The sequence below is a fragment of the Erythrolamprus reginae genome, chromosome 2, assembly GCF_031021105.1.
Source record: "Erythrolamprus reginae isolate rEryReg1 chromosome 2, rEryReg1.hap1, whole genome shotgun sequence".
In the NCBI taxonomy this organism is placed as follows: Eukaryota; Metazoa; Chordata; class Lepidosauria; order Squamata; family Dipsadidae; genus Erythrolamprus; species Erythrolamprus reginae.
In genome coordinates, this window is record NC_091951.1 from 154,431,104 (window position 1) to 154,449,346 (window position 18,243).

Genomic DNA, 18,243 nt, shown 5'->3' on the forward strand with positions numbered 1-18,243 from the left:
TTCTGAATCTTTTTCTCACAACCTCATGATATACTGGAGAAGAGGTGAGTCTCTTTTCCAAAAAAGGGGAAGTCTGCAATTGTGAATGAGATACACAATGGTTACTTGAATTCCTTTCAACCCCCAAACCCATGTTTATACCAATACTGCCTGGCTATGCAGTTGTAGAAAAAGCCTAGGCTCTTGTGCCACTGTATCAGTGGTGCAGCGGTTAGAGTGCAGTACTGCAAACTACTTATGCTGATCGCCAGCTGTCAGCTGTTTGGCAGATCAAATCTCAGTAGGGTTAAGATTGACTCACCCTTCCATCCTTCCGAGTTGGTAAAATGAGGTCCCAGATTGTTGGGGGCAATATGCTGACTCTCTGTAAACTGCTTAGAAAGGCCTGTAAAGCACTGTGAAGCGGTATATAAGTCTGCTACTGCTATTGCTATTGTTCCTTTTTTCCCACCAAAAAGTTTTCACTGGCCAGTGAGTTTTACATACCACTCAGTTATGTCCATGAGGGGAACAGAACAGATGTTTCATAACCCAAACTAAGTAATATCATCAGTGCACTTATTTAACCCTGAGCTACAAATATTCTCCTTTATTAATTATGTCCCTTTACATTGCCTCGGTTTACAAATGTATGTACTCATGCTATAATCACAACAGGGGTGTTATACCAATAGAATACATCTGCAGTGGGAAATGGTTGTTTGGAACATGAGCTTTTAACACAAAAATTGCTGGGGGGAAAGAACAAGAGCTACAGCTTCCGTGGATGGGGAACCTACTAGTTAAATAGACTGACCAGGGCATCCATTTAAGGCCAAGAAGTAGCAAATAGCAAAATTAGCATCATGATGTAAGCTGTGTCCCTTTTTTGAATACATGCATTTTGACGATTATTATTATTTTTTCATTTTGATAAAACTGGTGGATTCTATTTATTTATTTTATTTATTTATTTATTTGTTTGTTTGTTTTGTCAAGTACGTATTGGGGGTATAAAAAGATATAATAATATTTATATACATGATAGCAGTAAAAGAGAAACATTAGGAGAGGGGATGGAAGGCACTCTAGTGTACTTATGCATGTCCCTTCTGTAGATCCTTCTGAAAAGCCTCCAGAAAGGAGGACAAATGTGACTTCTCTCCCCCACCCCACCCAGAGTGGGAAATCTCTGAGATTATCCAGAAAGAAGGCCACAGAATGGTAGATGATTCAGCAATTTCTGCCTTCTGAGGTGGCCTGAGTAAATACTCAAATTTGTAGAATTAAGATAGCCAAGAGAAAAGAATCAGTTGTAGGTTGCTTTTTGAGATCTTCAGACTGAATAGCCACCAGGAGCTACAAAAAATGCAGCCTAATGAAGAGCCTGTTTTGGAATAAAATTTAGACTCTTCAACTGTGGGCAGCTGCTGCCTGTTGAGTGCCAGCTAACAAAGGAAAAGATTTCTTCTGAAAATAGCCAGAGACTCCATAAGGGAAGTCTCGGCCTTGAAAACATTTCAAGTACTTACATTTAGGTGAGGGAGGAAAAAAAACCTACTTCATTGTGATAATTACAAATACAGACTACCAAGAAATCTTTTGAAGTCAAAACAATCTTTATTGAGCTGCATTGTCATTGGTGGAATGAGGAAGGGTGAGGTGGGGGAAGACCTGAGACGAGGAAGTCTGAATGATATGAAAGGAAGGAAGAGAAGAAGGGCAGGGAATGTCACCGGGTGCCATACACAGTGATGACTGTTATCTTGGGAGTGAGTTGGCAGGATTTCTTTTCAAGCTGGTTAAATCCAGCTTTTCTATATGGTGATTTTTAGGCATGGATGTGCTCCCTGCGTGACTCCTGAGCTTGAGAAGTTCGTGACAAACTCAGAATGTATAAAGCCGAGAAGATTGAGGCATCATTACAGCAGTTATTGAAGTCCAGGGGGAAGATTGCTAATTACTGAGTCTCCTCCACTTGCTGTGTCCCCTTCTTGTCACTGCCAGTTCATCTGTAAATTCCATGTGGGAGGTCATTAGGAAAGAAATTGAAAATGACATTAATCCCTGTATTGTTATTGCCCAGCCGCAGTTGGACTACTCTGCCTAGTTCTATTCCCTGCGTCTCAGAAAGAAGCCGGAAGAGCTAGAGGAGTTGCAGATAAGGGCAACCAAAATTATCAAGGGGTTGCAGCTAATTCTTTTGTGTGAGAGGGTTTTACATCAAGTGGGGGGGGGGGCAGGATAAGCATATTAAAAAGGCACATAGAGACATATGAAATATGGAGATTACCAGCCAGGTAATTTTTGTAACACCATCAAAATATAAGAACCAACAGTCATTCAGTTAAATTCAATAGCAATAGCAATAGCGCTTAGACCTATATACCACTTCACAGAGCTTTACAGCCCCCTCTAAATGGTTTACAGAGTCAGCACATCTTCCCCAACAATCTGGGTCCTCATTTTACCCACTTCGGAAGGATGGAAGCCTGAGTCAACCTTCAGCCTACTGAGATTTGAACTGGTGAGCTACAGCTAGCAGTCAGCAGAAGCAGCTTTCAGTACTGCACTCTAACCACTGCGCCACCAAGGCTCATCAATGGTGAAAGGTTTAGGAGGACACCATCATGAACCACGCAGCTAAACTATGGAACCTGCTCTCAAAGGAAGGTGGCATTGTGTCTCTCAATTCTACTCATTGGAAACAGTGCTGCATGCTCAGAGATAGGCAATCTGACATCCTTCAGGACATTTGGATTTCAGCTCTCTTTACCAGGAATAACAGTCTGTGGAAACGATAGCCTCAAACATCTGGAAACCACCAAATTGCCTACTAATGAAATAGTTCAATCGTCCCCAACCTCCACAGCAGTGGAGGGGGGATGGTTCTGGGGGCACCTCCATTTGTGCAAGCAGCTCACATAAATGGAGCTTTGCACATAGGCACGAGAGCCCGTTGTGCAAGGGAAGGCTGTGCTTGTGAGTAAGCACACCTGCTGCTTGAGTGGCCTGGTGCCGAAGGGGCTGAGGGCAGGGGTGGGCTCTAACCAGGGGCAGGCTGCTGCCCGGATTGGGGGGGGGAACACGGTGGGGTAGAGAAAATGGAGCACCCAATTTGCACTGAAAGATGAAAGAAAATGCAGGGCGTCCTGCATAAGCCACGACCACAGTGTGGTAGTAAACATTTTGGTAGCCCTTCAATGGTTCTAATTTACCTTGCTGCTGGTTTTCTTCCTCCCACGTGGTTGTGCCTCCTGGTTGCCCGCATGCGTGGAAGCAAAAAAACAGAAATAATCCTCCCCAAAAGCTGAAAACAAGATGGAGATACATGTGCAGTCCTAGAAAGTTGGCCTCTGCGCATGCGCAGAAGAACCCCCAGAATTCCTGCCAAAAATAATTTTTAAAAAATTAAAAGATGGCGGGTCTCCACAAAGCAGCACTGACAGATTGAGTTCCATGATGTCATCGTGACATCACCAGCAGGTTGGTACTGGTTTGGGTGAACCGGTCCGAACCAGGAGGAAACCACTTCTGGCTGAGATTTGGGGACCTCTGAAATGACCTTATCCAGGAAGTCCCTTACTACGTTATTAAAGTTTAGGAGAAGATCAGTCTAGCTTGATATGTTAAAATGAAGGAATTACACCCACAGCCATAGAACTATATAGATATAAACCAGTGCAATTATTTTTGATCAGAGGCTTCCATACTGTCATAACAGTAAAATGTCTGTATTATGATATATTTAAGGAGCAATGTGCCTTTGCCATATGCCTTTTACAGCTTTGGTTTCCTATCATATTGCCTAAGCATTTAAAATTCTATAAAAGCCCAAGGAACGTCTTCATACCCAGCATATTTATCCTTCTCCTGCTATAACCATCTCTTCTTCATGCAATATTTTATTCTTTTTACATCTCCTTAAATTGTTACGGTAATTTGTCATGTGGCTCAGAGGAACCACTGCTAAAGAAGTATGAGCCAAAACAATGTTTGCTTGGAGGCATTCAAAACTTGGTTTCCAGACAGTTTTTGAAAAAAATAATTTATAGGATGTGTTTAGAATTCAAAATTGGCATTTACTTTATATAGGTTGGGGGTTCTGGAAGCAGAATATACATGTCTTTATGCTATGGGAGTTTTTTCAAGTCTAATTGTAGGATAAATTTAGAGCAGGAGTAAAATTCAAAATTTTTCCCCACCGGTTCTGTGGGTTTGGCATGGTGGGCATGGCAGGGAAAGGATACTGCAACATCTCCATTCCCACCCCACTCTGGTATTTGCCGGTTCTCCAAACTACTCAAAATTTCCACCGCCAATTCTCCAGAACCTGTCAGAACCTGTTGACTTTCACCCCTGGTTTAGAGAGGTGATTCATAGCCTCATAGATACTTCTACAAAATTTCCCCTCTTCCAGTGTGTAAAGCTGTGTGAAAATGGACAATATTGGCCAGGTACAGTGATGGGTTCCTACGGGTACGGTCAGGTACACAGTACCGTTAGCAAAATTTTCTTTTTCTTTCTTTCCCTTCTGGGCTCTGGGTATGTTTTTCCTATCACAGTAAATGAGGTTGAATGTGTATAATTTTAGAAGAGCTGTGCTTGCGTGTGTGTACATACACTTTATATAATAGATAATCAGGGGTGGGCTACTGCCCAGACGGGGGGGACGGGACACACAGTGGGGTAGCAAAAATGGAGCTCTACCCCAGAGCACCCAATTTGCACTGAAAGATGTTGAAACAAAATGCATAAGCTACGCCCACAGTATGGTAGTAAAAATTTTGGTAGCCCATCACTGGCCAGGCATCTCCATGCACTTCCAAAAATTTTGGCAAAAAACCTGCACAGACTGGTCCAGGACACTTGACCATGGTGACTTGAAGGCTTTCCCAGGTCCTTGAGAAGAACTCAATAGGTGGACAGAAAAGCCAAATCTGGTCTTAACCTCTGACTGAGAAGGCAACCACTCATAATAACATGTATGGGGTATAGGGATTTAGCATTGTGCATCATTAGAGAGTGCAACACCTACAATGGAAAAAAGACTGCTATTTCTTTTTCAATGGATTAACTTACTTATTTCCACCCCATAAAGTAGATCCTGGTGAACTCAATGGGACATCTAATTGTGATGCAAACTTGCATTCATTTTACTAGATCTACTGAAGTCAAAAGGAAGTCTGAAATAAATGGGTAGAATTGCACCATTAGTTTGGAGTTTCTCCACATTTTTATCTCCACAGAATGGTATCAGGTGATCTCCCATTCTAATCCTAGCCATGACAGCTTAGTAGCTTCAGTGTTTTTTGCATGATAAACCTTCAAAACCATGTCCCTTGGATGAACTATCAAGATTCTTTCTCTTCCTTGAGTTTTAAAATAATATGATGTTGATTTGGAGTCCAACATTGTTTTGAAAAAAAATATGTGTTTTTTTTCTCCATCGCTACATATTCTCTCAGTTGGGCTTCTCCACATAAATAGGGCTAATCACAAACTACTTCTCTTTTAGGTGGGCTCTTTCTTCATGATAAACCTCTGCCTTGTGGTCATAGCAACCCAGTTCTCAGAGACCAAGCAGCGAGAGAGCCAGCTAATGAAGGAGCAGCGAATCCGCTACCTCTCCAACGCAAGCACGTTGGCTAGCTTTTCGGAGCCAGGAAGCTGTTACGATGAACTTCTCAAATACCTTGTCTACGTCCTTCGGAAGGCTGGCAAGCAAGTGATGGAAACTTGTCGGACCACAGTGGTAAAGATGGGCCTCCTCTCCAGCCCAAGCAGTAAGAACAGCACCGAGAGACAACCGTGCAAACATCATCCACGGAAAAGGTCATCGGTGCATCACCTCATTCACCATCACCATCACCACCATCACCACTATCACCTAGGCAATGGAAGCCTACGGGCCCCACGAGCCAGTCCAGAAATTAGTGATGTGGAAACCAGCTCCCTTCACAACGGTGCCAATCGGTTGATGCTTCCTTCAGTAGTCAATCCTTCTCACATGGCGCCGGGCAACATGGAGTCTGTTCACAGTATCTACCATGCAGACTGCCATTTTGAACCAATTCATTGCCAATCATCTCTCTCTCAGACTGGTCTCAGTTTGCCGGGACCGGAGGTGCTTCCCAGGACTGTGGTTGGCAGCAAGGTTTACCCAACGGTACACCCAAGCAGCTCCCATGAGCTCCTTAAAGATAAAGGTTTGCCAGAGTCCGCATTGAACCCTGGGACTAGCACGCTGATGAATCTTAACATCCCCCCAGGGCCTTATAGTCCGATGCAGAAGATATTGGAAACACAGAGCACTGGTAAGCTGGGCTGTTGAACATTCAATCAAGCTTGAATGGGAGGCAGAGTAGTAATCTTTGTGTTCCTCTTTTCTCTATTTTGTCCTCAGCATTTCCAAAAAACCCTATATGTTAGGGACCACAGATGTGTTTTGCTTGTGGAGTCCCAGAAAAGGGTTGCAAAAATTCCTGCCTGCAATTTTGGAAAGCTATTGCCAATCAGCATGGAATCTGACAGGCAGCATTTTGAAGCAAGTGTCTAATAATGTAATGACTGAATTCACACTTCACAATAGTGTGCCCTGTGGTGTTTTACTCAGGTTTATAGGAACCACTGTGGCTGTAATATTTGAAATCAGAGAGAAATCAACACAAAAAGCATTAAAGTAAGAGATATACTTCTGGCTTGCCCAGGCCATGAAAAACCATTCTTCTGAGAATGTAGGTTGTCTGAGGATTTGTCTAAAAGCTGAAAAGGAGTGTGTGTGAGAGAGAGAGAAAGAGAGGGGGAGGGAGGCAGAGAGAGACACAAAGAGAGAGGGAGGGGAGAGGGGGGGAAGCTTGTATAACAAAAAATATTTAAATAGGTGGATAGCATTATGTTTCTGTTTGCCACCTTTTGTTCCTTTTTGCATTCATATCCTTTCAAAACAATAGGAAAGCTTGCCAGTTATTGATCCCTTTGGAGGCTGTAGGGCTTCTGTCTGTGCAGGGTTGACTTGGGGGTCACACTGATTCAGTCCTGTGGAATATCAGGGATGATTCTTAGCCAACAGGCACAGGTCCAGCCAGCATCTTCTGTAATTCGTAAGAGGCTCCCGTCTGGAAATGGGGAGCTTCAGTCACCATCCAAACTCCTGCAAATATTTATTCAGAAGCGTGGATGTTCCCCTGTAACAACACAGTTAACGCAATGTAATGATGGCCTCTGGAGAGTCCAGATTTCACTTTCCAAGATTTCTCTGTGTGTTTGTAGTGGGTTTTTTTGAATCTCTTTAAGCATGAGAGACTTTCTGGGAATGAGGAGGGAAAGCTCGTCAAAATTTTACGATTTGTCTCCAGGAGAAGGTCAGGCTAGGTGATCCAAGATTCCCTGCTGACTTTAAAATGAGATGGGTTGAGAATAGGTTTTGAGGACAAACTCCTCCCCTCACTGTAGCCAGCATCATTAAGGATTCTTCTTACATGGGAAAGCCCGTGTCAGCTGGGATTGATTTCAGAATAGTCAGTTGGATGAGAAGTTGAATTATCAGCAAGAAGCAGGAAAGTGCATGGGCTATGGTGGTGTCTCTGCAGCTCTTCACGACCTCAGTTGAGCCCAACATTAAGTGGGACATTTGTTAAATGAGCTTTGCCCCATTTTACAATCTTCCTTGTCACAGTTGTTAAGTGAATCATCACAGCTGTTAAATTAGTAACTAAATTGTTAAGTGAAGATGACTTCCCCATTGAATTTGCTTATCAGAAGGTCAAAACCAAAGGTGATCACATATGACCATGGGACAGTGCAACCGTCATAAATATGGACTAGTTGCCAAGCACCTGAATTTCCATCGCATGGCCATGGGGATGTTGCAACTGTTGTAAGTCTGGAAAATGGCCATGACTCACTTTCTTCAGTGCTGTTCTAACTTTGAACTGTCATTAAATGTCAGTTCACTACATAGTCGTAAGTCGAGGACTACCTGTATTAGCTGTGCCATAGACTTGATTGCTTTTGCTTAACCTTAATGGCCAAATGGGGAATGAAGCAGCTGCAAATGCTTGCCCATGGACAGCATTCACTGGTGAATTCTAAGGTATGTATGCGTGTGTATGTGTATGCATACGTATTTGGCTCAGTGTAGTGATGGATGTGTAGTTCTGAATAGATTTCTACAATTCAGGGTAAGGAATTAAGCAACCATCAAGTACTTTCCCCCCTGGAAAAAAAAAGGTGTTGCTGATATTAAATAAAGAAAAAGAAAAACTGTCATTATTTGAGTAACCTCCTTAAAAAAAATTATTTTCTTCAGCCTGGGATGAAAGCGATGGAGTTAAATAGTTATTGATGGTCATTTACCCCAATAAATATTTTGGGTGTGCCCGCCCTCCACACATACCGTAATTTGTTATGGCAAAGGTAACCTTTAATTGGTATAGCACAAAACACAACATTGCGTTGTTTTGAAAGTCTTTTATATTTTCTAACCAGAGATGTTCATTCTGATCTTGCTCAATGGAAAAACTCTTGCGTAGTTATATACCACTGACGCTTCTGCTTGAATGAAAGGTGGTGTAAATTAAGCTGGGTGTTCTTTTAGGCTTTAATATTTTGTGGAGATATTGCAGCTTACATGCCAGTTCTCTAACAGATGCAAATGTTTCCCAAGAAATGGCTTGAATGAAGTAACTGAAAACCCATGTTTTGTAATATTCACAGTCACTTAGAAATGAATGTGGATGATTCACAGTTTACATTGTTTCAGAGGTTTTTCTGATAGTTTTCTAGGAGTGTTCTTGAATGTTTCCTATTATTCTTCTCTAACTGCATTTTCCCAGGTGGAATCCAAGGATATCTGCAGGGTATGGCCAAAAAAATGGCACAAACTCCGTCTATTTTTTTATTGCCTTATGTTTTTGTAGACACCATCTTGACTTTTTTGACACACTCTGCAGTTACTCTTGGCACATAGATAAGATAGAGAGAAAGCTTCCTAAATTATGCCTGCCTTTCCCAGACAAAAATCTCCTTGACCCACATTATTTAGAGAGAAAGCAGAGATGGATCCCATTCAGACATTTACTTAACAAACAGGTCGATCGGCCAGTTCAATTTAATAAATTCGAGTAACCTTAATTGGCTAACTTTTTACTTAGTAAAATCAGAGATCTCACATTTCAAAATAATACCTCATTTTCTGAATAATACCTCATTTTTTGTACCCTTCAATATGCCTTTCATTAAATTGGTCTGCTCTTTCTGCGAATAGTGCTGCAGAACAAAAAGTATGTTAGTGTTTTAAAACAGTCAGCTTTTATAAATCTAATCATGTTTCTAGATCTGTTTTGCCTAGCTTTCAGAAATGTTTTGAATCAGGTTCAGTAGACATTTCTTCCTTTATTATTCAAAAAGTACATTGATGTAGTCTAAAACAGCCTCTTTCCTTCATTTTTAGTGGCGACCTTACAAGCATAAAATATCAGCACTCTTATTTATTGAAGGGTATTTATAAATTTTTGATCTGGCATTTTCACAGCTAAAACTGTTCCAAAGTGTGAAAAACTTTTAGAATAACATTAAAAACCTTACAAATGTAAAAGTAGCTAAAGAATAAAAGCAAGGTAAAATTTACAGTGGTGGAAAGCTCCAAAAGGCAGGATTGCCACTTTAAAAAAATTAAAATAAAGGACTGAAAATCAGGGAGGGTAAAATGGCTGATGCTTTCTGGAATTCCAGAGTTCAGATTATGAGCCCACAAAATTGTTACAGCCACTGTTGTTCTTGATAACATCATCTCTACCACCACTACCATCACTTCCATCACCATCCTCATCTTCATTGTGGCTACCAATGTGCTGCTGCTGTTTCTGCAACAAAAAGGGCCTCTAGGTTACACGCTAAAGGCCATCCATCCCACCACTCTATGCAACCAGGGTTCTAGGTTTCAAATGTAGCTCTTGGCAAAATAAAGTATCCTCGTATATGAAGTGGGAATGAATAAATCTGACTGGATCTCAGTTGGTTTCTCATATTGAAACTCTTCCATTCATTTTCTCCTGTTTTAGTGTCTTTCCCGTGGCTTCAAAAATTATTCATGGACATTCGTGTTTTCGTGCATATTTCTACCATATGATTTTGTTTTGCACTAATTTAATTTAATGTTAATAGTTATGGTAGATTGGTATCCAGGCTTTTCTCTCGAGTTTATTTATTTATGTATTTGTTTGTTTGTTTTGTCAAGTACTTATTGGTGGTATACAAAGATATAATAATATTTATATACATAATGCTAGTACTTTTACTAGTATCGTGTATATTTATATACATGATACTAGTAAGAGAGAAACATTAGGACAGGACAGGGGACGGAAGACACTCTGGTCCTACATGTCCTACATAGCATTGCCCCCACTCTGTTTTCCCCAGAAGAGCAACTCTATGGAGGTGCTTAGAAAAAATAACTGTCCCACAGTTGCCCAATGAGATCCCATGATTTGATCTGAATCCCTAAGGCCCAAGTCTGACAGGTTAATCACACACTGGATCTTGCATATGGCTCCATTTTTTTTCTGTACTACCTTTTTTATTTGTACAGGTAGTCTTCAACTTATGACCACAACTGAGCTCAAAATTTCTGTCACTGCAGTTGTTAAGTTAGTAGCAATATCAATAGCACAGTTTATGTCCAGGGTGTGAGACATCTGTAAATATTTTTGAGGGCTGTGAAAATATTTACAGATACCTCACATCCTGAACAAAAACTGCTTCAACTCCTACCTTCAAAATATAGAGCACTGCACACCAGAACAACTAGACACAAGAACAGTTTTTTCCAGAATGTCATCACTCTGCTAAACAAATAATTCCCTCACCACTGTCAAACTATTTATTAAGTCAGTACTACTATTAATCTTCTCATCCTTCCTATCACCCAACTCCCACTAATGATTGTATGACTGTAACTTTGTTGCTTGCATCCTTACAATTTATCTTGACTGGTTCCTAATATGATTGGATTGCTTATTTGTACCTGGACTATCATTGTACCTTATGATTCTTGAGGAACGTATCTTTTCTTTTATGTACACTGAGAGTGTGTGCAACAAGACAAGTTCCTTGTGTGTCCAGTCACACTTGGCCAATAAAGTTCTATTCTACCCTACCCTACCCTACCCTACCCTACCCTACTCTACTCTACCCTACTCCACTCCACTCCACTCCACTCTACTCCATTCCATTCATAGACTTATATATAGCTCCCTTTAAGTGGTTTACAGAGTCAGCTTATTGCCTCCCAAAATCTGGGTCCTCATCAAGAAGAAAATGTGAACCAATGTAACATTTCCCCATTCTTACTACACGTAGTCCCTGTCTTACGACTACAATTGAGGCCAACACTTCCGTGGTTAAGTGAGTTTTGCCCCATTTTGTGATCTTTCTTGCCACAGTTAAGTGAATCACCACAGATTCTGTCACCACAGAATCACCACAAGGGATTCACCACAGTGAATCACCATACCACATGTTGAGAAGGTAGTAACATGTTGTTAAGTGAATCTAGTATCCCCAGTGACTTTTCTCATCAAAAGATCATAGAAGGTGATCACATGACCCCAGGGAAATTACAATTGTCATAAATATGAGCCCATTGGCAAGTGTCTGGATTTTGATCATGTGATCATGGGGACGCTTCAAAATTTGTAAGTGTGCAAAATGGTCATAAGTTCCCTTTTTTGAATGGTCATTAAGCGAAGCAGGAGTAAATGGAAATGGCCTAAAATTCGTAGGATTTTCTTCTTCTAAAAAAAAAAAAGACCACATTTGGGTTTTGTCAATATCATATAGTTCATCTTCATGAAGATGGATTTATTTATTTATTTGTTTGTTTGTTTGTTTGTTTACTTGTTTATTTATCCATCCTTCCATCCATCCATCCATTTATATTATTTATATTATTTATATTATTTATATTATTTATATTATTTATATTATTTATATTATTTATATTATTTATATTATTTATATTATTTATATTATTTATATTATTTATATTATTTATATTATTTATATTATTTATATTATTTATATTATTTATATTATTTATATTATTTATATTATTTATATTATTTATATTATTTATATTATTTATATTATTTATATTATTTATTTATGTATTTATTTATGTTTTTAAAATCATTTTATTAAGTTATATACATTACAAACAATACAAAAAGTAGTACATTTATTTATTTATTTATTTAATTTGTATGCCGCCACTCTCCGTAGACTCGGGGCGGCATACAGTACATATATTACATACAATGCATTCAAATAATAAAACAAAAAAGTAACATACAAAAAAAAAACCAAACAAAAGATCTACATATTAGTATTAAAAGGATATCTTCTCATTTATACACTATATATATCCCTTAGGGTTCTCTTATGGCAATTCATATCGACAAATTAACTAATATAGTTATGTGCCTTATACATTTCCCTATTTATAATTTTTTTCCGCCTTGCTGATATCTTTTCTTAATACATTAATTAATACTTATTGTTATTTCCAATTATACACCAATATATCAAATCTATCAACTATTAACTTTCCTATAAATATTAATTTATTATTATCATTTAATTTTTTTCCTTCGTTCTACCCATTCATAGATTATGTTCCAAATTTCATAATACTCTGAGTCTTTCTTATCTTTTAATTTCACTGTCATCATATCAAGTTCTGCAAATTCCATAATCTTCCTAATCACTATATTTTCACTTGGGATATCTTTTTGTTTCCTTAGCTATGCTAATCCTAGCTACGGTTAAAAATGTGTAAAGTGATATAATATATTTTCTCCATTCTCTGATCTATTATACCTAATAAAAATACTTCAGGTTCTATATGCATTTCTAATTTGTTATTTTTCTTAACCAATCATGAATTTTATACCAGAACTTTTTAATACATGGACAGGTCCACCACATGTGATACTACTATCCAATTTTTTTATTACATCTTCAACAATTTGGCACAAGATTCAAATACATTTTGGCCAGTCTCACCGGAGGAAGATGCCATCTATAGTACATTTTGTACAAATTCTCTTTATAAGATGTTGATTTAGTCAATGTATAGTTACAATTCCATATTGTATCCCATTGATTTAAATTAATGTTATATCCAAAATTTTTAGCCCAGCTAATCATATTTCCTTTAACTAGGTCCTCTTACATTTTATATTTTAATAAAAAATTATATATTTTGGTTATCATTTTCATATCTTGGCCTAATAGAATCTTATCTAATTCTGATTTTTCTTTTTGTATTCCAAATTGTCTCTTGTCTTTCTCTAATCTTGTTTTAATTTGTAAATAGGGCCACCAATCTATTTTAATTCCTTCTTGTTCCGATTTTTGAATTGATTTTAATTTCTCTCCTTCCTCTAGAATTTCCGCATATGTGGCCATTTTATTTAAATCCATTGTATTAGGATATATCATAGCTTCCATAGCTGAAAACCAGTTCGGCATTTGTGTTTAATGATATATTTTTATTTTAGTCTAAATTCCATGTATCAAATCTCTAACTTTATGTTTCCTAAAATATGAATGTGTTTTATGTTTCTCATCCCAGAGGAAACAGTCCCAACCTACTTGTAAGTCATACCCCTCTAGCAACAAAAGTCTTTTATTTTAATTTATATCTAATTCTTTAACCATGTTAGTACTGATACTTGATAGTATAGTTCAAAGTCTGGTATTGTCTCTGTTTTACATATTGGATGTACAGTGCATTATAGTATAGTATTTATTTATTTCTCATTTTTAGGTCCCTGTCAAAGTTCCTGCAAGATTTCCAACAAAGGGGGCAAACCTGATAATATTTGCAGCCCAGAAAACTGTCCCTATTGCACAAAAACTTTGGCTAACAATCCAGAGCAGAAGGAGCACGAGGCAGGAGACTCCGATAGTGATGCAGTCTATGAATTCACCCAGGATGCTCACTATAGCGACCAGCGAGATCCTAAGCACCAGAAAGCTCGGGGAAGAAAAATGCGGAAATTTCTAGCCTTCTGGAAGGTGGTTTGTGAGACATTTCGGAAGATTGTGGATAGTAAATACTTTGGCCGTGGCATCATGATCGCTATCTTGATCAATACCCTCAGCATGGGCATTGAATATCACGAGCAGGTAAGCAGAACCTTATCTCTATTTTAGTCTTTTCGAATCAATTTTCCCTACAGCCGAAGAGCCCAAGAGTCGGACTTGTTAGCTCCATCTTACTTCTGCTCTTAGCCCCTGGAGTGAAAATTCATGCCTTTCAGCATAGATTAATGTTGACCCTTTGCTTTGTGCTTTGCACTGTATAGCTAGGTTAATTCTGCTTGTTATTAAATGAAACTGCAATACATTTTAAGGGCAGCAACAGTGGCAGACCCTCAGTAAATGCTTCTTAGTGTGTTTTGACAAATTGGGAGAGCCTCATCCAAGCAGGGAATTTATTTGTTGGTTTGAAAATAAATGAAGTACAGAGGCTTGAAACCATAAGCTTACCAAAGGGGTCTTAGTTTGGATTTTGGTAGGTTGACTGGAATGTGGAGGTTGGCTGGCTCTATTGTTGGTCCTTTGGTGGCAAGTCTTGGATAGCAGAAACTGGGTGGAGGTGGGGGGGGGCAGTAGAGCAGGGAACTACCCAGCCCTCCTAAATTAGCTTGTTATTCTCAGCTGCAGTAAATGTCTTCTGCCACTGCCAAATGTTCTAAGGATGGCTTTAGGATATGGGAAAGCAGTGGGAGGCAATCTTAATCCGCCCCAGGCAGCAAAAAGGGATTGCTTTAATTGGCTGATAGTTTAAAGTAGCACAGTTGTAATCAATTGATGGTTGAAGGCACCTTTCTGTACTTTATAACAACAAAAGTGAGAGTTCCATGAACTGATCTGTGCTGCAGAAATTATGTGAAATAATGTGATGCTTGCTTCTGATAGCTACTTTATAAATAATGATTTGTGTTAAATCATCTGGTATTTCTTAATAGCTATTTTATAAATGGAATAAGATGAAATCGGTACTGTGCACTGTAGGCAAACTGTATAATGAAATAAGTACCATACATGGATGCTTTTTGCCAAACCTAATGTCATCTTTTTCGTGCAATTGGGATGTTGTTGTCACCTTTTATATAGACATGCTGATTGCTTAGATCAGCCCCATTAAGGACGTAAGATCTGTACTTAGAGTATGTTTTTAAAAGAGTTAATGGGATTCAAAGAACATCACAGCAGGTCCTAGCGTTTAGCTGACCTTGGCAGAACAGTTAGATCTGACTAGGACTTGGATGGGAGAGCACCAAAAGATCCCAGGACTGTAATATGGATTGAAAAATTGAAAAAAAGAAAAGAAAAGAAAAAAAGATCCTGGAAGAAGGCTCTGGTCAGTTAATTCTCAATAAAGTAAGATAAAATAACTTGCCATAATGTTTCAGTTCTCGGGCCCTGTGTCATTTCAGGTCCTGATGATGAGTCTGTTAAATGAACCTTCTTTTCCCTTCCCTCCCCTCCTCTTCAAATGTCAAATTTATTGTTTAGATTAGAAGCTGCCAATAATTATATTTTGAGAGGCTAATGCAACAGTACACGTTTCTGTTGGCCCCATTATGGAAAATAAACAGAGTTCTATAAGGTGACTAAAGGTATCACCAACATGGTAGCCTCTTCCTATAGAACTCCTGTGAGTATGTATCCCATCTGCTCAAACAAGTCACAAGTTATAAAGAGGTTTTAATCATAGAACTGATTAAGGAACAACCTGTTAATCAGAATGGCCATCTGGCCTCATACCATGATATGTGCTGGTGTCCTCGCTTGACATGCTCATAAGCATCTTCTGATTTGGGGCTGCCAACTATTATACCCTGTTCACAGGAACAACTTGACGGGTCCCCAGATCCCCACAATTCTGTGAGGGAAGAACCTAAAGCATTTTAGATTTAATGCTGCTTGCTTACTGTTCACTGAAATCTGAAATGCTTTAGGTTCTTCCCTAAACACTGAAGTTCAGACAATTCTGACTTGTAAAGAAACAAGACTGGTTGGGTTAGATATTGGTTGCAAACATGGGCATTTATCTTTAGAATATATGGCATATCTTTAAACTAAATCTAACCTAACCAAGCAAGAGTGTCGATTTAGTGTAGAGATTAAGACATCAGGCTAGAAATTGGGAGACTGAATTCTAATTCTGGTTTAGGCAAAACATAGCTGGGTGACTTTGAGCCAGCTATTCTCTCTCAGCCCTAGGAAGAAGTGAGCAATGGCAAATCACTTCTGAAATCTTGCAGAGAAAACTATAGGGCCCTGATAGCAAACCTGTGGCATGCAGAGCTATTATTTCTGGCACACAAGCTTTTGCCCTAGCTAAGATCCAGTGTGCATGCACATGGCACCCAGATGATTTTTGGCTGGTCCCACCTATGCTGCCCTTCCCCTCCCAGGAGTATCCACAAGGCCCATTTTGGATGCCTGGTAAGTACAGGGATCATGAGGAGGCTCTGGGAGAGCATTTTCAATCTCTGGGGGATGGGGGGAGACCATTTTTGCCCTCCCCAGGCTTCAAGAAAGCCTCTGGAAACAGACCTACCAGGCCCACCAGAAGTCAGGAAATTGGCCACTTCTGGCCTCTGGAGGCTTCAGAGAGGCCTGCTAGGCCCAAAATTGGGTATGGGAGTCATGCATAGGGAGCATGGGGTGGGGGGGTCATGCATGCATGCATAAGGGCATGCGGCGCATGGGGGCATTACATTCTGAATGTGGGCACACGTACATATGCTATTGCACGCACTTGCTTTTGGCACCTGAGGAGAAAAAGGTTCGCCATCACCGCTATAGGAGCTTATTCAGGTAGTCATGGCTAGTCCACCCCAACTCAAAAGCTCTCTCTACCAAAGCAAACAGAAATGTATATAGATATATTTTGAAGGTATCTGATCGAAGGTAACTCTTTTGGGGTTAATTATTTTCCCCCACTCAAAATCTCTCCTCTATCTATTTTTCTTCTGTGGGGAATAGAAAAACAGTTTGAGGAAGGGAAGATTAAATAGGAAAAAGACTGGTTGTTAAAAGGTTATACATTTTGCCACATGCTCTTCATAGCCAACCTTCCACCCAAATTCACATTTTATTGATATTGTATTGTCTCCATTAAAATACAACTAGTGGAGCTTTTGCTTTTTAAATCACTCCCTGCTGTATCATTTCCAGATAATTTTCCAGCTGTAAATCTCTGAGCACCTCACTGGCAACAAGAAACATTGAAAATGTCTAGACTACTTTGCATTGAACATAAAGTATACATATGGCAGTCTTCTCCACCCTGGCGCCCATCAGATACACCACCCAGCACGAAGTGGAGCAGTTTAGGAAAGGCTGATGTATGGGACCAAAGTAGCACCACTGTGCTGCTTTTCTACCTTGGCTTTCTTTTTTCTTGTTGTTGAATAGAAATCCTTTTCTTTCTTTCTTTCTTTCTTTCTTTCTTTCTTTCTTTCTTTCTTTCTTTCTTTCTTTCTTTCTTATTCAGCCCTTGGCAGCAGAATAGCAGCTGCAAATTCAATTCTGCAGCTGTTAATGCAGGTGACAATGTCATCCTAGTATATTAATATAATAACAGCTATACATTATGGGATTAAGGCCATTTGTATGCTTGATGTGTCCTTTCAAGCTGATGCGCTTCTGGAATCTAAACTCAAGACTGGCCAGGGTTTTTTTTATTTGTTTGTTATGACCTTAAATAAAATGATACTATTCAACTCATCCCAGTAGGATCTATGGCATGTTGTTTGACCTCCATTATGTTGCTCTTACTCAAAATATGCCTCCCAAAGAAGAATGAACTCACTGCTTTTGAAATTCAATGCAATTCTAAGAGAAGCACTAAGCAGATCTCTCTCTCTCTCTCTCTCTCTCTCTCTCTCTCTCTCTCTCTCTCTGTCTCTCTCTCTCTCTCTCTCTCTCTCTCTCTCTCGTTATTTGAGTTAAAATTCACTTTTGACACCTTTGATCATTTGAGGTGGCAATGTCATTTCTGCATTACAGTATGTTAGACTTGAGACATGAAGTTCTTTTAACTGTCCTTCCAATTATCCAACCTTCCTTGTTAAAAAGTCTTTATAGGGAGGGACATACAGTACAAGGAGAAAATGTAGCAATGAACTACTTTTTCTTAGACTGATCAGAAAATGTATATCTACATCCAAGGGCTGA

At 39.2% G+C, this 18,243-nt stretch overlaps 1 protein-coding gene across 5 annotated transcripts in view; it reads left to right on the forward strand.

Moving 5' to 3' along the window:
* Positions 1-18,243, forward strand: part of CACNA1G (calcium voltage-gated channel subunit alpha1 G) — a 393,060-nt gene that overhangs the window by 180,607 nt on the left and 194,210 nt on the right. For all 5 annotated transcript variants that reach the window (XM_070740004.1, XM_070740005.1, XM_070740007.1 and 2 more), the window contains exons 8-9: positions 5,498-6,296; positions 13,814-14,175. In XM_070740004.1, coding sequence (XP_070596105.1) covers positions 5,498-6,296; positions 13,814-14,175 — 1,161 coding nt within the window. The remainder of the gene's footprint in view (positions 1-5,497; positions 6,297-13,813; positions 14,176-18,243) is intronic.